The sequence below is a fragment of the Callorhinus ursinus genome, unplaced genomic scaffold (assembly GCF_003265705.2).
Source record: "Callorhinus ursinus isolate GAN/ISIS: 27379988/994484 unplaced genomic scaffold, GSC_fseal_2.0 scaffold38, whole genome shotgun sequence".
NCBI lineage: Eukaryota > Metazoa > Chordata > Mammalia > Carnivora > Otariidae > Callorhinus > Callorhinus ursinus.
The window spans coordinates 12870915-12895064 of record NW_027397100.1 but is presented as its reverse complement, the minus strand read 5'-3'; the positions used below and the strand labels follow the sequence as shown (position 1 = coordinate 12895064).

Below are 24150 nucleotides of genomic sequence, written 5' to 3'. Positions count from 1 at the left end.
GGTAAAGGGGCACCTGACTGGCTCAGTCTTAAGAGGATGCAACTCCCGATATCAGGATTATGAGTCTGAGCCCCCACACACTGAGTGTAGAGACTACTAAAAACAAACAAACAAAAAAACAAACAACAGGTAAAGACCCAGAGTGGGTTGTTTGTTTTGCTTTTAAATAGGCTCCACGCCCAATGTGGAGCCCAATACAGGCCTAACTCGTGATCCTGAGATGAAGACCTGAGCTGAGATCAAGAGTCAGACGCCCAACCTACTGAGCCACCCAGGCGCCCCCAGAGTACGTTTTAAAGTTAGAATATGAGGGCAAGCTCTGATTTTAAAGAATGTGGTTTATGTTTTTTTTCCATAAATACCAAGTTGGAGATAACCTTAGGGATCCTATCATCCTGCAGCCTCAAAGTTTTTTAGCAGCAGAATGTTTTTTTATTCTCCAAATGGAAATCTTTGAGAAAACCCTGCCATATAAACAAGTGAAAGCTAAGCTACCTAGTTGGGGAGATCACCTATAAAACTCTGTTCTGTTTCATTCCCCAGAATCTAAAGTCAAGCATCTGGTCCTGAATTCCTGGCTCCACCACTTCCTGGCTGCCTGACCTTAAACAGGTCAATTTCTTTCCCGGAACCATTTTTCTTATCTATAAAGTGGGAATAATAACAGCACCTACCTTTTTAGAGGTGCTACACATAAAGCACTGGAAAACAATGCCTGCCACATGGTACATGCTCAATAAATGACAGCTATTTTTGTTTAACTGCTCTGTGATTCAGTTTCCTTAATCTGTAAAATGGGGATAATAATAGTACCTACCTCCTAGGGTGGTTCTAAGGACTCAAAGGCTTAATAATATACGTAAGAGCACTTAGAATTGCTGTATGATAAACAAACAGTGGCTACTAGCCACATGTGGCTATTAAACACTTGAAAAAGGCTAGTCTAACTGAGATGTACTATAAATGTAAAGTGCACAGCAGAACCTGAAAAATTAGTATCAAAAAGTAAAATATCTCATTGATATTTTCATATGGATTACACGTTGAAATGATAGTATAGTGGATTAAAGAAAACATATTTTGTTTCACTTTTATTAGAGAGAAAAGATTTTTATTTATTAGAGAGAGCACGAGTGGTGTGGGGGAGGGGGGAGAGGCAAAGGGAGAAGGAGACTCCCTGTTGAGCAGGGAGCCTGACAAAAGAGGGCTCAATCCCAGGACCCTGAGATCACAACCTGAGTCAAAGGTAGACGCTCAACCAACTGAGCCACCCAGGCACCCCTTTATTTATTTACTTATTTAAAGATTTTATTTATTTATTTCTTTGACAGAGAGAGAGAGAGAGACAGCAAGAAGGGGAACACAAGCAAGGGGGGGAGGAAAAGGGAGAAGCAGACTCCCCTGCCAGGGAGCCCAACCCAGGACTCAATCCCAGGACCCCAAGATCATGACCTGAGCCAAAGGCAGACGCTTAACTGAATGAGCCACCCAGGCGCCCTATTTATTTACTTTTTAATGATGTTATTTTCAAGTAATCTCTACACCCAATATGGGGCTTGAACTCACAACCCTGAAATCAAGAGTCGCAGCCAAGCGCCTCTCTTTTTAATTTTTATATGTGACTACCAGAAAATGTAAAGTTAGACTTGTGGCTTGCAATTTATTTATTTCTGTTGGACAAAGGGGTTTCAGAGTCATGTCTGGCATTATAGTTTGTGTTACTTTATGAGAAAACAGTAAGTTGCCGGGGGGGGGGGGGGCGCTGAGATAAAGCAGAGGGACCCCACCTCCTGAGAAGTTACAACCCAGTGGGGGAAACAGCTGCACCTTTACAATGGTGACGAGAGGTGTCATTTGAACCCATTTATCTTGGCTGCCTTGGTGCTTTGAAAAGGGCAGCCCAACCAGGACAGGAGCCGGAAGCTGGCTGGCTGGCATTTGCGGCCTGAACAAGCAAAAAACAGCTCTGCCAGCTCCTCTACTACCAGGGGGTGTGTGTGTGGGGGGGCGCGGGTTTCTTTGAGGACTACCAGATATTCCCCTTAACTGGGGGTTAGGGGGTCTCAGCCCTGGTCTCAGCCCCTACGGTCCCCACCTGGCCTGGCCATTACCCAAACCCGTATGTGACCGCGGATTACCTGCCCCCCCCCAGGCTCCCCCTTCCCCCGGACCCCGCCGGATGCCAAGACCCCCCTCAGTTTCCCCCACTGGCCTCTCTACTGAGCATCTCAGTCCCTCCCTGGCCCACCAAATTCCACAGCTCGCCGAACCCCATTACCTCAGTTCCCCAAACTCCCTTCAGCCTTATGGAGACGTCCCCCAGTTCCTCTAAGACCCCCACAAATTCTCCTCGTTCCCAGGACTCCCGCCCACCTGTGTCCCCACACTCCCTTCTCCCGAACCCCTCAGCTTGCGCCGTAGGCCTCTTGAGATCCCCCGGCCGCCCAAACTCGCCTGAGATCCCCGATTCCCCTTAGCCCGTCCCCGAATCTCCCTATCGCCACACCGCACACCAGAAGCCCCTGTGCCTAGTCCCTCCCACTCTCCTCACCCCCAGGCGGCCCTCGGCCCACACCCCTCCCCTCTCTCAGCCCTCGGGACCCACGCTGGCCCGCGCCCCGGCCGCCCGGCCCACCTGCGCGCCCAGCTGGTTCAGCTGCTGCATGTCGCCGCCCACGGCCTCGGGCACGGGGTCCTGCGTGCAGTGCAGCCGGCCCATGGCGTCCGCCCGGCTCCGCAGGGCCCGCCGCCTCCCAGCTTCCTCCCTTGCCGCCGCCCGCCTCGCCGCGCTTCCGCAGCCGCACTTTCGCCACAGCCGCCGCCGCCGCCGCCGCGCTCCTCCCCCAGCCGGCCCCGGGGCGGGGCGCCCTCGCGGAGCCGCGGACACGCGCGGGCCCCGGGGGCGGGGCGGGGCGGGGCGGGGCGGGGCGGGGCGCGCTGGCAGCGCTACAGAGCCGCGCGCCGCTGCGACCCCTGGAGAGCCCCAAGGAGCCAAGCTGCCAAACGTGGGATTTCCTAGCGGATCTCCTTCTGGGTGACCCCACAACACAGAGCTTGGCCTGCCTGCGCCCCAGCTTCACTCTCTGTAAAATGAACCTAGGGATGGCTGCTTAACTGAGGTAATCCTCCTAAAATGTTTAGAAGATTAGCCTGACACACAGAAGGTCTTCAATCAGTGGCTAGCTGCTGTTAACAGAGGTGTGATCCATTCAGCAGATTTCTTGTTGCACGCCTCCTATGCCAGGCCAGGGGGATAGAGAAGTGAACAACGCAGGCCCAGTGTCCCTCCTTAGGAGAGCTTACATCAGAGCAGAGCAGTAAGGACTCAAACTTGGGCTTGCATCAGCATCTTCTGGAGGGCTTGGTGTAAGGCGGATGGCTGGGCCCCACCCCCAGAGTATCTGATCCAGAAGGGTCTAGGGTACAGCCTGAGAATTTGCATTTCCAACAAGCTCTTAGGGACCACACTTTGAGAACCTCTGGAGTGGAGTAAACTCACCCCCAGAAGTGCAAGGACTGTGATAGTGGGAGGGAGGGTGGTGCTCAGGTCCATGAAGGGAGATTATTAGGAAGGCGATGATCACTTTAGCCTGAAACACTTTAACCCCTATGCTGTCTTTTCCCAAGTACCTCTCACAGCCCGGGGTAACTATTACCCTGATCCCCACTGAACAGATGAGAAAACTGAGAGGTGCTCCCTGGAACCTAGGACGTGATCCCCAAGCCCAAGAACTTCTTCACCTACCCCCACACACAGCCTTGAGGGTAGGGAGGGGATGCTTAGAAATACGGGGTGGGGCCTATGGAAAGGATTGGCTGGCTTTCCCTACCAGGCTTTCTTCTCTACCCTTCACTAAAAATCCCCCTGGAAGGATATGAACAAAATGTCTTCGACCTAGAGGCCATGCGCCTTCCCTTTAGTGATTATTTCATTCATGTACTCATTCAACAGGTAATAAATCAAGTGTCTACTGGAGAGTGGATACCATGACAGGTGCTAGGACACCACAGTGACAGCCGGATGCAGTGCTTGGCCCTGGAGAAGTCGGGGTTTAGTCAGGATAGCAGACAACACACGTGTGAAATTATTAACTGATGTCAAGAAGTACAAAGTGCTTTGAAAGTGTATACAGGGCACTTCTCCAAGTCCAAGGTACCTGGAGGAGAGTAAACCTTCAAGTTACTGACAGTGACTGAACTTAGGCCCCCTGACTCACCATCCAGGAATTTTTATTTTAAAATATTTTCAACCTTTTAAAAGAGATCCCTGCTGGGGCATTATATTTATTTATATCTTTAAGTGTTAAATCAACTTTGTTGAGGTATAGCATATACCATGAGATGCACTCCTTTTAAGTGTGTTTCTTTAAATTATTTTTTTATTAACATATAATGTATTATTTATTTCAGGGGTACAGGTCTGTGATTCATCAGTCTTAACACAATTCACAGCACTCACCAGAGTACATACCCTCCCCAATGTCCATCACCCAGCCACCCCATCCCTCCCACCCCCCTCCACTCCAGCAACCCTCAGTTTGTTTCCTGAGATTAAGAGTCTCTTATGGTTTGTCTCCCTCTCTGGTTTTGTCTTGTTTCATTTTCCCCTCCCTTCCCCTATGATCCTCTGCCTTGTTTCTCAAATTCCTCATATCAGTGAAATCATATGATACTTGTCTTTCTCTGATTCAGTTATTTCACTCAGCATAATACCCTATAGTTCCATCCACTTCGTTGCAAATGGCAAGATTTCATTTTTCGATGGCTGCATAATATTCCATTGTATATATATACACCACATTTTCTTTATCCATTCATCTGTTGATGGACATCTAGGCTCTTTCCATAGTTTGGCTATTGTGGACGTTGCTGCTATAAACATTGGGGTGCAGGTGCCCCTTTGGATCACTACATTTGTATCTTTGGGGTAAATACCCAGTAGAGCAATTCCTGGGTTGTAGGGTAGCTCTATTTTCAACTTTTTGAGGAACCTCCATACTGTTTTCCAGAGTGGCTGCGCCAGCTTGCATTCCCACCAACAGTGCAGGAGGCTTCCCCTTTCTCCGCATCCTCGCCAACATCTGTCCTTTCCTGACTCTTTAATTTTAGCCATTCTGACTGGTGTGAGGTGGTATCTCATTGAGGTTTTGATGTGTTTCTTTAAATTATTTTTTTTTTAAGATTTTATTTATTTGACAGAGAGAGACACAGCGAGAGAGGGAACACAAGCAGGGGGAGTGGGAGAGGGAGAAGTAGGCTTCCCATGGAGCAGGGAGCCCGACGCTGGGCTCGATCACAGGACCATGGGATCATGACCTGAGCCGAAGGCAGACGCTTAAAGATTGAGCCACCCACGCGCCCCTCTTTAAATTATTTTTAACTTCCGTGAGGAAACCAGTGGATTTCCTTCATTTCTGCTCCTACAGTGACTAGTGCTGAAGCACACAATAAATATTTGTGGAATTGAATTAGTCCATGTTACAGAAAAGAGAGAGAAAGAAATTCACTAGAAGCTGCTGTCCAACACTGTAGTAACACAGTGACTATCTTGCCTTCTAGTTTTCTTCCATGTCACAGGTCCTTGGGTTTCTGTGATTTGTTTTGTTTTTACATATTCAGGGCTTTCCTCCTTCCCCAACCTATTTAATCTCTGATAGACAGAGTGTGGTCCTTGAAGGACACGGACACCATCTGGGAATTTGTTAGAAATGCAGACTTGTAGCACCCACCCACCCAGACCTGTTGATTCAGGATCTGCATTTTAACAAGATCTCCAGGTGATTCCTGGGCACATTTAAGTTTGAAGTATAAATAATAACAACCATTTTTAGATGCTCACCATGTGCCAGGCTTTATTTGAAGACCCGAATAGACAACATGTATAATGATAATACTTTGCACCATCTACCTATTGTTGCTCATATTATTTCTATTTTAATGTTTATCACATTGTGTTATTGCTGTCATTAGCACATCTGTCTCCCTCACTTACTAATAGTGTTGTCTTGGGCAAATTACTAAGCTTTTTGTGCCTCCATTTCCTTTTTCATTTGTAAAAATTGAGGCAATAATGGAACCTACTTGAAAGGATGAAATGAGACAATGCTCGTAAAACACTTAGCCCAGCAACTGGCCCATGGTAAGTGCTCAATAAATGCTTGTTATTATTATTATTCCAGTTTTTCAATCTTATAGAAAGAATATAGCAATAAGCATCCCTGTACACATTTTTCCCCACATCTGATTATTTCTTTTTGAGTGTCAAGGAATGTTATGTTCAGACTATTTGGGTTCTAAATAGCAAGAGAATAGCCAACTTTCCTAGGTAGGGACCATGACTGATCTCTCAGACAACAACCAGAAATTAGCATTTCACCCTGAATAGGGGTCTGGTGGCAGGTTCATTTCCCTGGATGAGGCACTTAAGAGCAACCCACCCTCCTTCCAACCCAGCACTCCTCAACCTTGAGGGCAATCCCAAGTCCTCTAAAAGAAACCTCAAAATCTCAGACAACTCCATTCTTGGCTTCAAGTATAAACGCTATGCAAACATGATTGTAAGACCCTGCATACTATTCTACTGAGCCAGAATATAATGCCCATAACTAATTCCCATGGTTGCCTATTTAGGTCTTTACAGTTTTTCAATTTTATTAAGAACTTGTCAGTTAACGAAAACAATAGGTAAAAAGGTCTTTCCAATGTTTTCCTTCACAGTCCATTCTAGGATGAAGGAAGGAGCAGTGATTATTGTTAATGCGATAACTTTGTCGCAGGAAATGCAGACCTGGGGCCAGGCCTCCTTTCTAGAGAACCCCCGCCCCCAGCAGCTCCCATTTCAGCCTTAATGAGGGACCTTGCTCCCTTCATTCACTTTAAAATGTCCCTGTGGAGGGCAAAAGAGGGCCCCCTCCCCCTCCCCTGCAAGTGAAAGGAGCTCATTAAGAAGTCTTTTCTCAGGCACAAGGATTCCCGCTGGGAATTTCACCAAGGGGCCAAGTTCTTCCCCAGAGAAAGGTTGACTCTTCATGCTCTGAAATGCCAAAAAGCATTAAAAAAAAATTAAATTTTTAATTTTGAGATAATTGTAGATTCATGTACAGTAGTAAGAAGTAATACAGAGAGATCCCTCGATATACAGATCTTATCTTGCAAAGTGAGATACTGACATTGATGAGATGCTGAGGTTGGTGTGAGATGCAGAACGTTTCTATCACCCCTGAGGATCTGATGTGTTGCCCAAGGGCATTATAACAGAAGGGATAGATTCCAGATCCCTCCTCCTACCAAACACTGGGGGGAATATACTATGGACATTTTCGTGTTTCCATTTATTATTATCCTCATCATACCTTCAATACTAGCTCCTTTATCATAAAAGCACATAGACAAATGCAAAATTACAGTTGACCTACACTTTTCAAAAACACCTATGTTATAAAAGTCATCAACAAAGGAAAGCTGGGGAATTGCTCCAGATTAAAAGAAACTAAAATAGACAAGATAACTAATGTAATGTGTGGTCTTGGATGGAGGTAAACAATTACCATAAAATATATTATTGGCACAACAACATCAATATGCTTAACACTACTGAACTGTATGCTTGGAAAATGGTTGAGACGGTAAATATTATGTGGGTCTTGTTTTTTTTAACCACAATTTTTAAAAAAGGACATTATTGGAACCATTTTTTTAAAGACTTTAGAGAGAGAAGATTCCCATGACAAGCAGGGAGTCCCCGCATAGGGCTTGATCCCAGGAACTCGGGATCATGGCCTGAGCCAAAGGCAGACGCTCAACCGCCTGAGCCACCCAGGCGCCCCATTATTGGGACAATTGATGAAATCTGAACATGACTGTAAACTAGATAATGATATTGTATCAATGTTCACTTTCCTGAATTTGATCATTGTACTTTGCTAATGTAGGAGAATGTCTTTGTTCTTCAGAATTACATGCTGAAAGTATTTAAGGTAAAGGGGGATAAAATGGTTGAAGAAATAAAAATTGAAGAGGAGATAAATAGCACAAACACGGCAAAGGTTAACAATTATTGACTCTGGGTAGAGTATAATGGGTATTCTTGCAACTCTTTCATAAATTTGAGTTCACTTACAGAATATATTTTAAAGGGGTCAAAAGAAGTTAAATGATCTTTGTTCCCATCCTGTCACAAGGGAAATAAATTTCTATTTTAATATATACTTCAGTACTAACTGTAGAAGTGCTGGGCATTTACATGCATTTTCTTCCTTAATCCTCTCAGTAAGCCCCCCAGGAGGTCTTAACTCTTATCCTTGTTTTTTTTGTGGGAGGGGGGATGGGGCTGATAGAGGAAAGGTGCTATTCAAGGTCCCACAGACTGAGTGAGATTGGAACTTCTCAAATGTGCTCTCAGGATCATTTTGGAATGGCCTACACTTCTTTTCTCTGTTATTTTTGCTTCGAACCATGGACACACACACACACACACACACACACACACACACTTACACTATTTAGCATCTTGCCTTTTCACATACACAGATAGCCATGTATACAGGTATCTTAAGAATGGCGTTACTGGATCTTAGAATGGAATTGCTGGGTTGCCACCTTTCGTTTGGGTAGGAGTTGCCAAATTGCCCAAGATTTTAAGTCAACCCTGTGGATATATATTTGTCCATTCATGCAACGTGTCTTTACTGAGCATCATGCTGGGTGCTGGGACAGAGCAGTGAACCAGACAAAAACTCCCCTGTTGGAAGACTGTTACTGGCTGAAGAAATGAGCCACTTAAAGTAGGAGGATTAAAAAAAAAAAGGTAAATCAGGACCAGGTAGGGTGCAAACTCACCAATGTATGGAGCAGTGGAGAGATTATTGATTGGTTTTCAAATTGGCTCTGAGCTTGCTAGAAGGCGTGGGGAGAGGAGTCAATTCCTCTTCCAGTATTCTATCCTTGTATCTGCACATTAATGTAAACAGCCCTCTGATGTTGGACTTCTAGGACAATTTCAGTTCTCTTGACTTTTGCATGGGAGGTGGTGAAGAACTTGCTTACCCGTTCAAAAGTCTCCCTTAATCTCAAGATTTTTCTTTGACATAAATTCCAGAAGTGGAATTCCTAGGGTAAAAGTTATACTTTAAGATCCTTGGCCTAAGCTCCAATGGACTTTTAAACTGCCTCCCCTAGAAATTTGTTTTTTGAAGGGCCCTTTGGGCAGTTCCTAGTTTTGAGGGTGGGGGTGATAATGCCTCCACCTTTGGGGAATCTCTCGCCCCTTATTTCAAATTCAAGGTAGGAATCTCTTTGCCTGAGAAAATGAGGCCTCGGATCTCTATTGTCTGTTTTGTTTTTCTCCTCAGGACAATTATAAAATGAATGCCTGGCCTAGCCCTGCTTTAGGACTGCAATGCAAATCGCTGCAGGGTGCTGAGAAGCGACCTGGGTGTAACCTGGGAGGGGCTGCCAGGGGAACTTTCTCTTCTAGACCACTTTTATTATCTGAAAGATGGGAAAGTCCCTTTGGTCCTCCGGGCAGCAGATAGTTATTGACCACCTTCTGTATGCCAGGCCCTGTGCTAGGTGTTGGGGCCACGCGGTGATCTAGAGAGATTACTTCTCTGCCCCCATGCAGCTCACAATTTAATGGGGGAGACACACTGGATTTGAAGAGTCGCTGAAGGACAGTATGTAGCTAGGAAGGAGGGGGGGTGGTGAGCAGGTTCGGTGGGGCGGGGGGGGAAGCGTCTGGTGGGGGTAAGCCAGCTGTGGGTAGACCTGAAAGGTGAATGGAAGTTAAGCAGACTAAGTCGTCCATCTCTGACTGGCCCTGGACATGGGCATCAACATAACAATCAAGGGGAAGCCTGGGGGTCTTGGGCTCGTCACCCTACCTTCTCTCACTACTCCCTAGGTCAGCATGACTCAGTAATCACTTTCCAAAGGCCAGCCTGCCGGCAGGGTTATCTACAAGCTATGTATAAGGACTTCCTGAAGCTTGGTGGGAGAGGGCCTGCCCAGAGGAGATAAGGACAGGTCTGGACAGGTCTGTTTATCCCAAAACAAAAGAGAGGCAGAGTCCAGATCCAGAGCAAATCCAGGAAGTAAAATCCTTCTTTTCTAGTCCCTCAACAACAGTTATTATTACTATATCAGATACTGTGTGAAGCACTTTCCATGGGGCTTTTGTATAACCTTAAGGAAACTTCTGAAGCAGGTACTAGAAGGGCCAGGGAACCTCATGGCAGGTCACTCAGGTGTCAGAAGCCGTGCCCTAAGCCACAGGGCTTCTGTACTGTCAGCCAGGCCACTTTCTGTAACATGTATTTCCTGTACCATTTAACTTTTCACAACAATACAATGAGGAAAAGATTGGGAGCTTTTTTTTGTTTTTTGTTTTGTTTTTTTTTTTAAAGATTTTTATTTATTCATTTGCGGGAGAGACAGAGAGAGAAGAAGCAGGGGGAAAGGCAGAGGGAGAGGGAGAAGCAGACTCCCTGCTTAACAAGGAGCCCGATGCGGGACTCGATCCCAGGACCCTGGGATCATGACCTGAGCCGAAGGCAGACGCTTAACCATCTGAGCCACCCAGGCGCCCTTGGGAGCTTTTTTTAAGGGAAGAATCCAAGCCTTAGATAGAAGAGATCATCGCTAGAGCTAAGTCCCAAGCCCATGTTCCCTGACTCACCAACAAATATTTACTGAGCACCTATTAGGAGCTAGGCCCTAATGTAGGTGCACAGTGAACAAAATATAACTGCAGTCAAAACAGATAGATGATCTGTCCCTCGTGGAACTTACATTCTAGTCAGGTAGGCAGGTGGGAACAAGTAAGTAAATACATAGCACACTGGATGATGGTGAGGATGGGGAGTGCTGGGGGAGGAGGGTGGGGGCTTGCTCTTTAATAGGCAGGCGAGGGAACGCATCTTTAATAAAGTGTTATCTGAGGAAAGACCTGAAGGAAGTGAAGAAATGAGCCATGAAAACGTCTGGGGGGGAGAATTCCAGGTAGAGGGGAAACTGCAGAGGCCCTGAGGTCAGAGTGTGCGTGGTGTGTTCAAGGAAAAGCAGAGGTCACTGGTGAGAACTGAAGACAGTAGAAGGTGGGATTGGGTCAAGGTCATAGGGGCCCTTGTGGGCCATTGGAAAGACTTTGGCTTTTGCCCTGAGTGAGATGGGGAATCATGGGAGATCTGTGAACAAAGACCAGTCTGCTCTGGAAGAGGAGACAGGAGGGGGCAAGGTTGGAAGCAGGGAGCCCAGTAAGTGGGGTTGACGCAAGATTCTAGTGGAGTAAGGATGGTAGCTTGTACAAGGCACTGGCAACAGAAGGGTGGTGAGGGTCAGATTTGGGACCAGAGTTGAAGGAAAAACTTTCAGATGTGCTGGCAGATCCTGCGCGAGAGAAGGGAGTGAAAAATGACACCAAAGTTTTTGGCCCCATTCCACACTGCACCATCTTCCCCGTTTGACAGTGTGGGAAGCCAGTGCCCAGACTGGGGAAAATATTTGTACAGGGTCATTCAGTGGGTTGATGGAAGAATGAGGTCAGGCTGCTGACGTTCCCTTTACCATCCTACCTCCCTGAGCAGTCAAACCTAAGCTTCCAAAAATACAGGAAGGTCCGCCGGTACTTTATGGTTTGTCTGAACGTGAGAGAAAGATAGATAATAAGCCAGGGCTTCAAGGGAAGAAACGCTTATTGAGCACTTACTGTGGGGATAAATGTGGTCCCTGCACTCAGGTAGCTCAGAGCCTAAATACATGTGTCCCAGGGAATGAGAAGTTAATTGCTTATTGGAACTCAAAGGAGGAATAGAACTTATCTGGTCAGAAAGAGATACATTCCTTTAGGCACTGGAAAGGAGGTGAGATTTTTGTTTTCCTCCCATTAAAATAAAAGAAGGCAGAAAAAATGTGTATGTGGGGAGTGGGCCCCCCATCCCCCCCATCAAAAAATATAAAGATCTAGAACAGGCAGTCAGTGGTGGAAAAAATTATAACACTAATTATCTTTGTAGTAGTTGGGACAGAGATTGCCTGGAAGGGACAATAGAACTTTCCAGGGTGATGATGATGTTCTATATCTTTTTTTTTTTTTAAGATTTTATTTATTTATTTGACAGAGAGAGACACAGCGAGAGAGGGAACGCAAGCAGGGGGAGCGGGAGAGGGAGAAGCAGGCTTCCGGCCAAGCAGGGACCCCGATGAGGGGCTCGATCCCAGGACCCTGGGATCATGACCTGAGCCTAAGGCAGACGCTTAACGACTGAGCCACCCAGGCGCCCCGATGTTCTATATCTTGATAGGGGTTTGGGTACACGAGGAGCACACACAGTGTGAGTATGTGTGTATGAATGTTCAGTAAATGTACACTTAAGATTTGTTTGTGTCTTTTATGTAAATTTTACCTCGAAGACAAAAAAGTATAAACAAATATTAAACTCTAGTTAATGAAATGCATGTTGCAATGTTCAGAGGGAAGTGTACTGATGTCTGCAATTTCCTTTGAAATGCTTCAAAAGATAAGATGGATAGATGGACGGATGGATGGATGGATGGATGGATGGACGGAGAGATGTATAAAATGTCAATGGCAAAATCTGGGTAGGAGGTCTAAGGGGGTTCCCCATAAATTCTTTCAACTTGGCTGAATCTTAGAATATTTTCCATAATTAAATGTTGGAAAATTATACAAGTAATAAATAAATTGTTATATAGTCATCTTGGACAATTGAATGGTAACTGTAAAAACCAGAAATGTATATACATATGCGGAGGAATGTAGAGGAATGTTCTTGGTAACCAGGATTGTAATGGGAAAAACCTATAAACCAATGAATGTCCACTAACAGGATCAACTGTGCAATAAATTGCAGCCCGTTCATACCGTGGGATTCTGTGAAGCAGTTACAAAGAATGGCAGAGTCATACATGTTGACGTGTACATTTTGTTCAAGTGGGTCGACCAAGCAAAGGACTAAATGTTACACACATGAACATAACGTGGCCTCAACCCTACCTCCAGGGCTTTGGGTTTGGCACTGAGAGTGACCTGTGTGGAGGTTTCAAGCAGAGGGTGGTATTGGAGTAGGGGGACTATGCCTCTATCATCTAAGATCCTTTAGGCATCTGCCTGGGTGTAGCAGACAAGAACTTTGGGTGGGCACCCTAAAGCTTGGGAGGTGGGCAAGAGGTTTCCTGGAGGCCCCGAGGATGGGACCAGAATGGGTGCTGGGGCCTAGACATTTAAGAGGTAAACACAGAAAAAAATAAAGAATAAAAAAAATAGAAGGTAAACACGGCCTAGTTGCTTGTTGCTGTCGCCATCACTACCACCATCCCGGGTGATGTTTCTTCAGGGAGATCTCTAGACTCAAGTTCGTGCCAGTGTGCATGAGGACAAACATGAGGGCATGCGTCATCCCTTTGGACACTCACCAGACCACATCTGGACAGGCAAGGCTGTTCTACCAGATAGCAAGTGGCTGAAGCAAGACTTATTCAAAGAACTTCCAAAAAGTAGAAACCTATCAAGTATGGATGAATACCTCATTGCAGGATCACCACAAAATATGGAGGAGGGGCACCTGGCTGGCTCACAGTCAGAAGAGCATGTGACTCTTGATCTCAGGTTTAGAGATTACTTAAATAAATAAAAAACTTAAATATATATGGAGGGACATTCAAGAGTAAGGCATGCTGTCTGTTTAAGGCTCAGGATGAGGAAAGCAATCAATAGTTTAGACCTGGGACCCAAGTCAAAAGCCAAAGACAGATCAGACTATTTTGCAGTGGAGGCTCTTCTCACAAGGGCCACTGTGAGGGCAGGAGACAGTAGTGCTGTGTCCTTTTTTTTTTTTTTTTTTAAGTTTGTTTATGTAATCTCTACACCCAATGGAACTCAAAGTCAAAACCGGAGATCAAGAGTCCTGTGTTCTTCTGACTGAGCTACCCAGGCGCCCCTGGGCTGTGTTTTTTTTTTTTTTAAAGATTTTATTTATTTGTTTGACCCAGAGAGACACAGCGAGAGAGGGAACACAAGCAAGGGGAGTGGGAGAGGGAGAAGCAGGCTTCCTGAGGAGCAGGGAGCCCCATGGAGGGCTTGATCTCAGGACCCTGGGATCAGGACCTGAGCAGAAGGCAGACGCTTAACGACTGAGCCACCCAGGCATCCAGGACTGTGTTTTCTTAACCATGTCTTACACCTTTTAAAAATGATCTCCAGGGCGCCTGGGTGGCTCAGTTGGTTAAGCCTCTGACTCTTAATTTCAGCTCAGGTGATGATCTCAGGATCCTGAGATCTAGCCCTGTGTCCGGCTCCCTGCTCAGCAGGGAGTCTGCTTCTCCCTCTCCCCTGCCCCTCCCCGTGCCCATGCATGTACTCTCTCAAATAAATAAATAAATCTTTAAAAAAAATTATCTCCTTAGGCAATTCAGGGAAAGCAAATTAGGAGTACTATTATCACTATGATAATGATAATAAATAACTTGAGCATTCATTCACTTGATGTCTGGAGAAATTGGGATAAAATGTTATCTACAGACACAGAGACTATTCCAAATGAACGGAGGGCTTTTTTGCCTTCTACCAGCTACCATTGTGGGAGACACTATGCAAAATGCTTTATTTACATCTGATCACATTACTAACCCGTCTGCTGAAAAGCCTCCAATGACTTCATTTCTTAAGGTTTCATGATCTGGGGGCGCCTGGGTGGCTCAGTTGGTTAAGCGACTGCCTTTGGCTCAGGTCATGATCCTGGAGTCCTGGGATCGAGTCCCACATCGGGCTCGGCTCCCTGCTCAGCAGGGTGTCTGCTTCTCCCTTGGACCCTCCCCCCTCTCATGCTCTCTCTATCTCATTCTCTCTCTCAAATAAATAAATAAAAATCTTTAAAAAAAAAAAAGGTTTCGTGATCTGGCCCCTACCTTCTTCACCAGATTCTTTCTCTCCCACTGCATGCTCCAGCCACACGGGCCTCCCCTCAGTTCCCTGTGTTCCAGGACCTTAGCAAGTGCTATTCCCACTGCCTAGAACACATTTCCCTCCACCCTGTAGCCTGCATTCCCTCAGAGCTCTTTCTCAGAGATTTCTCAGCCCCATTTCCTCTTACCCTGTCCTTGTCTTCTTAGCATTTAACACAATTGTAATCTCATAATTGTTCATGAGATCAATTTAATTAATTCGTGTCTGTTTCCCTACTCAGTTGTAAGCTCCAGGAAGGCAGCCCCAGGACTGAGTCCGTTTTTGTGGCCTGCTTCATCCCCAGTCCTTACCATAGCACCTGGCAGGTAGTTCCATAAATTAAATAAATATCCACACCCTCCTCCACCAAGGCAACCTCTTCAGTGACAGCAGCAAGGAAAGAACTGCTTCTGTAGGGGATGGAGAGAGGTGCAGGACAAAGAAAAGGGCAGCGCACTTCCTATCCTAACTTCCATGCCCACCCCAGGGCATTTCCCTATTTTGAAGGAGAGAAAGGAGGAGTAGATAGAAGGTGCCAGGAGCAAAGCCTCAGGATAGAGTTTCCCTGGCTCAGAGGGTAGGGGGCAGACTCATATCCCCAGGCAAAGGAAAGTCAGTGGGGCTGTGCAGCCAGCAAAGGGCTCTTAGGGAAAAGTAGGAGCCATCCCCCTGTTGATCAGTACCACCTCCTAGGAACCATGCTAAACCTTTTATAGGGTAGCAAGGTGGTTAAGACCACAGCTTAGAATTTAATCCCAGCTCTCAGCACACTTCCTGGCAGTATGACTTCGAATAATTACTCTGCCTCTGTGGGCCTCAGTTTCCCCCTGTGTAAAATGGAGATAACACTCCTTTCTACTTCATGAAGCTGCCCCAAGAATCAGTGCATAATACGTGTAAAACACTGAGCCAAGTGTCTGGCACATCTCTTGATGGCTGCTACTAACATACTTAATAATAACAAGTAATACCTGACCAGACTGTGTACTTGTCCAGGTAGGTATATTTAAAGAAGATCTTTCAATGGCCCATTTTTAGGTTTAAAAAAGGCATAAAAGGAAAAAAAAGGGGGCATAAAAGAATTCTTTCTGTGGGTAGACTGGGGTAGAGAGATCTGAGTGTTTCTGTTGAAAATGAAAGGTGAGGAACCCACTTTGCACATGAACGTGGCCTCCGATGACACTGCAATTAAGACCAAGTACTTTACAATAGGGTTCTTTCACATACACGGGCTCTGCGGATCCCTGCAGTCACTCCCGGAAGTAGGCATTACTATTATTATTATTCCAATCAGACTGGGAGTTGACTGAGGCGCAAACTCCTTAGCATAGCACACACAGAATGGGGGTGGGGTGGGGGTCCGTGCAGAGTGGGGCTCGGACTGGGAGTCTAGTTGCAGCTCTACCACCAACCAGTTATGGCTTTCAGGCAAACTGCCTTACCTTGCACAGCCTCAGTTTCCTTGACTGTAAAATGGGGCTCATCACACTAGATGTTGGTTGCAGATTCAGAGGTGAACTGTGCTTGCCTTAAGTAGCAGGGAGCCGAAGGGACAGGGTTCTGTGATGCTGAGGGGGCAGCGGGAGTGTTCCTCTCCGCACCTGCTAAGGGCTGAGACAGCCAGGGAAGCAGGGGAGCATGAATTCATTATTAATAACAATGTATTTTTTAAAAAGTTTTTATTTAAGTAATCACTATGCCCAACGTGGGGCTCGAACTCAGGACCCCAAGATCAAAAGTCACGACCCTGAGATCAAGAGTCGCAGGTTCTTCCAACTGAGCCAGCCCAGGCACCCCAATAACAATGTATTTTTTTTTAATTTAACAAGCACCTTTATGGTTGTTATGGTTCAAAAAGCCCTATATGTATTAACTCATATGATTCTCACAACAATTCTACAAAGTAAGGATTCTTATTACCTCCATTTTATGGATGATGAAATTGAGACAGAGAGATGAAGTCACCTGCTCATAAAAATACCTACTGCATCTGAGGTACCTATTATGCAACAAGCACAGTGCTTAGCACTTTGCATGTTATTAAAGCCTGTAGCTGCTGTGAGAGCTGAAAAAATGGTGGTAGAATTCAACACAAATATAATATTTAACCATGACATGGGTGTAAGTCCATCAACGTGTTGATTAGCACAAAGGCATGAAGGATATACATATTTATGTGTGCTTTTTAAAAAAAAATTAATTTAGGGCACCTGGGTGGCTCAGATGGTTAAGTGTCTGCCTTCGGCTCCGGTCATGATCCCAGGTTCCTGGGATCGAGTCCCGCATCGGGCTCTCTGCTCAGCGGGAAGCCTGCTTCTCCCTCTGCTTCTCTCTCTCTCTCTCTCTGTCTCTCATGAATAAATAAATAAAATCTTAAAAAAAACTAAAAAATAAAAAAATTAATTTAAGTTATCTCTACACCCTACATGGAGCTTGAACTCATGACCCCGAAATCAAGAGTCGCATGCTCTTCTGACTCAGCCAGGCTGGTACCCCATATGTGTGGGGTTTTTGTTTTTTGTTTAAAAATTTTTTTCAAGGTTTTATTTTTAAGTAATCTCTACATCCAATATGGGACTCGAATTTACAACTCCGACATCAAGAGTCACGTGCTCTACTGACTGAGCCAGATGGCCCTTGTTTTTTAAATATTTTTTTAAAGATTTTATTTATTTATTTGAGAGAGAGAATGAGATAGAGAGAGCACGAGAGGGAAGAGGGTCAGAGGGAGAAACAGACCCCCTGCTGAGCAGGGAGCCCGATGTGGGACTCGATCCTGGGACTCAGGATCATGACCTGAGCCGAAGGCAGTCACTTAACCAACCGAGCCACCCAGGTGCCCCTGTTTTTTAAATATTTTAATTAATTAACTAATTAACGGAGCTCAACGCAGGGCTTGAACTCAGGACCCTGAGATGAAGACCTGAGCTAAAATCAAAAGTCTGACACTTAACCAACTGAGCCACCCAGTGCCCCTAAAATTTTATTTTAAGTAGGCTCCATATTCATGCCCAATGCGGGGCTCGAACTCACGACCCTGAAATTAAGAGGTGCGTGCTCTACCGACTGAGCCCCCCAGGCACCCCTCTGTGGTTTATTTTTTTAACGTTAATTTTCAGTGGGCATCTTTTTATTTGATATAATCCCTCATTTATAGAAGAGTTGTAGGACTAGTAGTAGGAACTCATGAATGAATGTCTTTTTAACCAGATTTTCCTTTTGTTTACATTTTCCTCCATTTGCTTTATATTCTCCCTCTCCCATACATATGCATATTGTTGTTTCTGAACCATTTAAGGGCAAATTGGTGCCAGTGTGTCCCTTTACCTCTAAATACTTTATAGTGTTTATTTCCTAAGAGCAAGGACATTCCCTTATCTATGTTTTTTTTTCAGATGATGAAACAAATGACCTTTAATCACAGAATTTTTGTTGTCTTCTTAATAAACATTGATTACCATCATGAAAAGTATAATGATTGTGATCTGTTATGATAATTTTGTACTTATTGTTTATTTTTAAATATTTTATTTTATTATTATTATTATGGCTTTTATTTTTAAATAATCTCTATACCCAAAGCGGGGCTCGAACTCACAATGTGGAGATCAGGAGTCCACGCTTCACTGACTGAGCCAGACAGGCGCCCCTGTTAAAATAAATAAAAGATTTTTTAAAATTTATTTGACAGACAGCAAGAGAGGGACTACAAGCAGGGGGAGTGGGAGAGGGAGAGGCAGGCTTCCCCGCTGAGCAGGGAGCCCATTGCGGGGCTCCATCCCAGGACCCTGGGATCATGACCTGAGCTGAAGGCAGAGGCTTAAGGACTGAGCCACCCAGGTGCCCCTATATGTTTTTTTTAAACATCAAAAAGCAAAATCTTGGGGAGTATGGGGGGAAAAAAGGCAAAATCTTTCATAAAAATTTTTCTTTGGGGGATGGAGCCTTGTCTGCCCAACTGGGTAATCCAGCACCAATGTTTTCATTTCATTTCATTTCATTTCATTTCATTTCATTTCATTTCATTTCATTTCATTTCATTCATTGGTCCCAGTGACAATGACATATTCTCTCTCTTTGGCTGAGGAAACTGAGGCTCAAAGAGACCAGGTGATTTATCAGATTCATGCAACCTTGGAGGCAGAATTCAAACCACCATGTCTGATGAAAATCCCCTTTGGGGCGCCTGGGTGGCTCAGTTGATTAAGCAACTGCCTTTGGCTCAAGTCATGATCCTGGAGTCCCGGCATAGAGTCCCACATCGGGCTCCCTGCTCGGCGGGGAGTCTGCTTCTTCCTCTGACCCATTTCCCTCTCGTGCTCTGTATCTCTCATTCTCTCTCTCTCAAATAAATAAATAAAATCTTAAAAAAAAAAAAAAAAGAAAATCCTCTTTGTAGGACATGGGGTCGCCCCTCTGAGAATGAGTTCTGGAGGAGGGGGTGTGGTGTGGGAGATATATATGGCATGCCCTACCACCTAGACAGTGAAAGGAGCCCTGGACAGAGTCGGGGGACCTGGGTACCAGCCCAGGTCACAGTGTGAATCCATATTCATGTGGCCATGGCAGACCTGCTGAGCTCCCCTCCAAATCCACGTTATGTAAACCTTCTTCATTTAGGTAAATGCACTACCCTTCACCCAGATGCTTAGGCTAAAATTCTAGGGGCCATCCTTGATGCCATCCCTCCCTTTACCCCCTGGGGCCATCAGCACCACTTGGCCCAATTCCACAATCTATCCCAAATTCAGTCACTTTTCTCCACCTCCTCTGCTCCTACCATGATCCAGGCTATGAACCTCAGTTTTCCAGATCAGGTCTCCTCCCCCTCCTCCTCCCCACTTGGATCTGATTTAAACATCTGAGTCAGGTCACGGCTTAAATGGTGACATTCAAAATCCCTGCCATGGCTTATTGGTCCCACAAGACCTGGCCCCCTACTATTTCTCCCCTCCTCACTCCCTCTACTCTGGCTACACTGGTGTCCTGGCTGTCCCTACCACATGCCATCCACAAGCTGAATCCTGACCTCGGTCTTGCCCTGGCTGCATCAATCCTGTCTCCATTTTATCTTCTTCCCAGGTTGATCCACACCGGATAGTCTCTTATTTGCTTATTTATGTTCATTTTCTGACACTCCCTACCCAACAGGTAAGCTATGGGCTTTCCTATCTGAATTCCTAGCCAGCTGCCTGCTACATACCAGGTGCTCAGTCAAGGTCAGGCTGTCTGGCTGACTCACTTTGCACAAGTCCCTCTCTTCTCTGGGCCTCAGTCCCCTCATCTGAAAAGGTGCCCCGATTCTCCTTGCCCTGACTCCTCCTGGAGCGGCTCTGAGGCTCAAATGAGGTGGTGAATATAACGAATGAACTTCGCAAACTATAAAGTTCTGTGCCCTAGGGAGACATCGTGCCATTTTTCTTCCACCTGTTCTCCTGGCATTCACCCTCCTTTCCAAATGATAGGACTCAGAACACTTGCTTATTGAGACCCTCTCCTTTTTGCTTCCTGAAATTAGGTGGTCTGCTCTTCCCAGAAATGTCTGCCTTGTCCCCAGAAACCCAACCCTTTGGCATCTAAACTAGGCCTCCTAGGTGTTCTCAGTGGTACATCTTTTGCCACGTGGCAGGTCTTGGCTTACGGATCAGAAAATAGGCCCAGCAGTGCTCCCCACAAGCCCACCAGCTTATATATTTCTTTCCCTTAAAGGCATACCTCAGATGGTGGGGACAAGCCACAGGCCCTCTGGGGGGATCCCCTTCTTCCTACATGGACTGGAACCCAATTTTGGATGTTTGTGCCAGTGGCCAAGAAGTTCCTCCTGCTCATTCACAGGAGGCTCCCCATCTCACTTTCACATTTCCTTAACCTCCATCCAGGTTCCTAGGTAGGACAAGATCCAATAGGTTTGGAAATGTTTGCAGCTGCCAGGGAATTTGCCATTTAGTTATTTGCAAATACCTGGTAGGAGATGAAGGGAGAAAGCTGTGCTTTTACTCAGAGAGCTGGAGCCCCGGAGGCAGGAAACCTGTGTTCTTTCATTCATTCATTCAACAAACTTGTATTGAACTCCTGTGGGCACTGGAGGGCACTGGAAATACAGCTTGGAACTAGACAGACAGATGCAGTTTCTGCCCTCATGGAGTATGGTTTATAAATGTGTGTCTGTAACAAGAAAAAAACAAGAAAAATAAAGATGTAAATAAGGAAATATCCAAAACAATTTGAAATAGCTCTGCATGGGGTGCTTGGGTGGCTCAGGTCATGATCTCTAGGGGTCCTGGGATGGAGCCCCATATCTGACTCCCTGCTCAGCAGGGAGTCTCCTCCCTCTTCCTCTGCCCCTCCCCCTGCCTCTCCCTCTGCCCCCTCATATGCTCACTCTCAAATAAATAAATAAAATCCTAAAAAACACTCTCAAATAAATAAATAAAATGCTAAAAAATTTTGAAATAGCTCTGCGAACTACAAAGGGAATGACATCAGATAGGAGGGAAGGAGTGGGGATGCTGTTCGGTGGGGTGGTCAGGAAAAGCATCTCTGGAAGATGACCTTTTGGGAGAGAACAGAAAGGTGAGAGACTGGCCATGCAGAGTCCTCTGGACAAGAAATGTCCAGCAACATGCTTGATATGTTTGAGGAACAGCCAAGAGGTGAGAAGGTTGAGTGCAGTGGGGCAGCAGGGAGGATAGGAGATGCCTGGAAAGGCAGGCAGGAGCCAGCTCCTATAGGGCCTCATAGGCCATCCTGTCATCATTCATTTTTCTTTCATTCCTTCATTCAACACATATTTATTAGGCATCTCCTGTGCGCTAAGATACACGGAGACCCTGCCCTCGCAGTCTAATGTGTGGAGAGACACACAATAAACAGATAAACAAATATATGAATATAAATACCAGGTACGATAAATATTAGGAAGTACTGTTTTCCAATAGTTCAACACCCTTTAAGGGCAGAGGCGCTTGAGACCTAAGAGTGGGGCTGCTTCTGCTTGTGAGGCCGGCTGGACCTGAGAACCCAGGCGGCAAAGAACCCGGCCGCCTTCCCTGTCTGCTCTCCTCTCCTCTCCCTTCCCCTCAAGATGGCTGACAAAGGCCCAGCAGGGTGGGAGGAAGGACCGGTCCGAGGGTCCAGAGGGGGTGACTGACTGGCTGGGGCACGGCAGCGCCCAGGTGACATTGCGGCTGGAGGTGGGGGTAGAGGGGAGACTCCGCTGCTGTGTGACTCCCGTGGGGGCACGTCCCTCTCTGGGCCGCGCATCCTGCTCAGGGTGGGGGGCGGGGAAAGGGGTTCTCCCGGCTGAGTCCCAGTGTGTGTATGTGTGTGTGGGGGGGGTGATGTCGGCTAAGGCCCCATCAAGGTCTGTTAGCCCGATGGGTGATTTAACAGGCGGAGGGGGGACAGGAGGCGGCGCCTGTGGAGGAGGGGCGGAGGGGAGGCTCCGAAGTGATTTCAAATTTCCCTCGTCCCCACCCCCCATTCCCCCCCCCCCACCCCTCGCGCCCGGGGCCGGCTCTGAGTGGCTGCGGCGGGGGCGCCCCCGGGCGGGGGCGGGGCGAGCGCCAGGCCGGGGTTACAAGGGGCCTCGGCACCGCCCCCTCCCCACCCACTCTCGCCGCCCGGTCCGGCCTGAGCTGCCTCGGCGCAGCAGCCGCCCCCCAGCCCCGCGGCCGCAGCCCGCGTGGACGCTCCGAGCGCCCCCCGACGGACGCAACCGGCCCACTGGCAGGCCGGCGAGCGGGCGGCCGCCGCGCCAGGCCGGCAGCGCGGGGGTTAAGTGGCCCAAGTAAACGTAGTTCGGCGATCGGCGCCGGAGATTCGCGAGCCGAGCGCCCTGCGCGGCCGCCCGCCGGCCTCCCGCCAGCCTGTCCCGACCCGCGGCTCGCCCGCAGAGCGGCGCCCGAGCCAGGTTCTCGGCAGGTGAGCGCCCCGTGGCCCCGGGGAGGCTCGTCAGTCCGGGGGTCCGGGCCTGGTGGGGGAGGGGACAGCGGAGGGGTCCCGGGACTGCCAGGAGGGACCCTTTTACTGGGACGTCCGGGGGAGGCGGCTCCCATCCGGCTGGAGACCCGGCATGGTAGGGGACGACGGGTGGACCACCTGTGGCAAGAAGGAAAAAGGGGGGGAGGACATGTGACTTGAAGGGATACGAGTGGAATACTCATGCTCTATTCCCAAGACCCCGAGGGAGAGAAGTTCGTCCCCAGGGAGGGAGACGAGTTGGCCTTCTTGGGGTCTAGAGTCGAGGGGAGGACGTGTCCCTCCGGAGAGGCGTGGAGGAAGAAGGTTCGGTCATTGGGAGGGGGTGTCCTTACCTGCCCTCGGCTTCAGAGCGAGCCTCCTTAGAGGCGGGGGAAGGAATTCAGCCAGGAAGGTGGGCGTCCGTCCCTCATGACTTGGACCTGTGGGTTTCAGGCGAAGGGACCGTTCCCCCCCCCCCGCCCAGGGATAGAAGGTAACTGATGTGCGGGCGAGCAGGTGGGCCAGGGTGTGCGCCAGAGGGGCGGTCTTTCGGGGTCCTGCCTAGATGAGCCACCCCGGCGAGGCACCGCGGGGCTGCCGTGACGCCCTCGGGAGGGGTTGCCGTGTCTCTGTCCACACCTGGCGGGGGAGGAGCCGGGTCGGGGTGGCGCCGCCCTGCCCCGGTCACACTGCCTTCCCTGGGGGCCCACTTTCCATTTTTCCCCTCTTCCGGGATGAAGCTGGTCCCACTTCCCACACTCCACAAACTGAGGTCTCAAAAGCTGTAGCGCCACCTCCCAGAAGAACAGCATCCCTCCTCTTCTGATTGTTGGAGGGTAGGTGATGAGTCCCTCTTCGCAGGAGAAAAAGTGGAAGCCAAGAGAGACTGTGGGGTGAACTTAGAAAGTTAGTAGCAGGGAGCCGTTCTTGGGCTCAGGCTTTCCTGCTGGATTCACTCACCTGTGGCAAAGAAGGGCAGCCGTCTGGGCCCAGCCCCAGGCCTGTGTTTCGACCTCCACCTTGCCCTTCCCCCTTATCATACCCCTGGCCTGAGAGACTGAGCCCTTGTGCTTCCTCGTCTCCCCCCGGACCCCCCAAAGTGAGAGGGTGCATGAAGTAAAGACAGTTAAGTACGGTATGAGTTTTGAACCGCCTCCTGATTTGTGGGTGCTGTGGGTTTGGACTGGTGGTAGTTTTGCGGGGGAGGGATATCCCTTCTGGGGCCCTCA

General features: G+C 47.6%; 2 protein-coding genes across 19 annotated transcripts in view; one reads left to right on the top strand and one right to left on the bottom strand.

Annotated features, from left to right (window-relative positions):
- Positions 1-2820, bottom strand: part of COMMD7 (COMM domain containing 7) — a 72637-nt gene extending 69817 nt beyond the window's left edge. For 5 of the 13 annotated variants that reach the window (XM_073880568.1, XM_073880566.1, XM_073880564.1 and 2 more), the window contains exon 1: positions 2636-2814. In XM_073880568.1, coding sequence (XP_073736669.1) covers positions 2636-2719 — 84 coding nt within the window. In that variant the 5' untranslated portion in view covers positions 2720-2814. Of the gene's footprint in view, positions 1-2635 lie in introns of all 13 variants that reach the window. The other 8 variants (XR_012374724.1, XR_012374725.1, XM_073880561.1 and 5 more) reach the window with 6 other exon arrangements.
- A 19957-nt stretch (positions 2821-22777) lies between these two features.
- DNMT3B (DNA methyltransferase 3 beta) overlaps positions 22778-24150 on the top strand; it is a 40875-nt gene continuing 39502 nt past the window's right edge. For all 6 annotated transcript variants that reach the window (XM_025876634.2, XM_073880559.1, XM_025876633.2 and 3 more), the window contains exon 1: positions 22778-22882. The gene's annotated coding sequence lies outside the window, so the exon portion shown is untranslated. The remainder of the gene's footprint in view (positions 22883-24150) is intronic.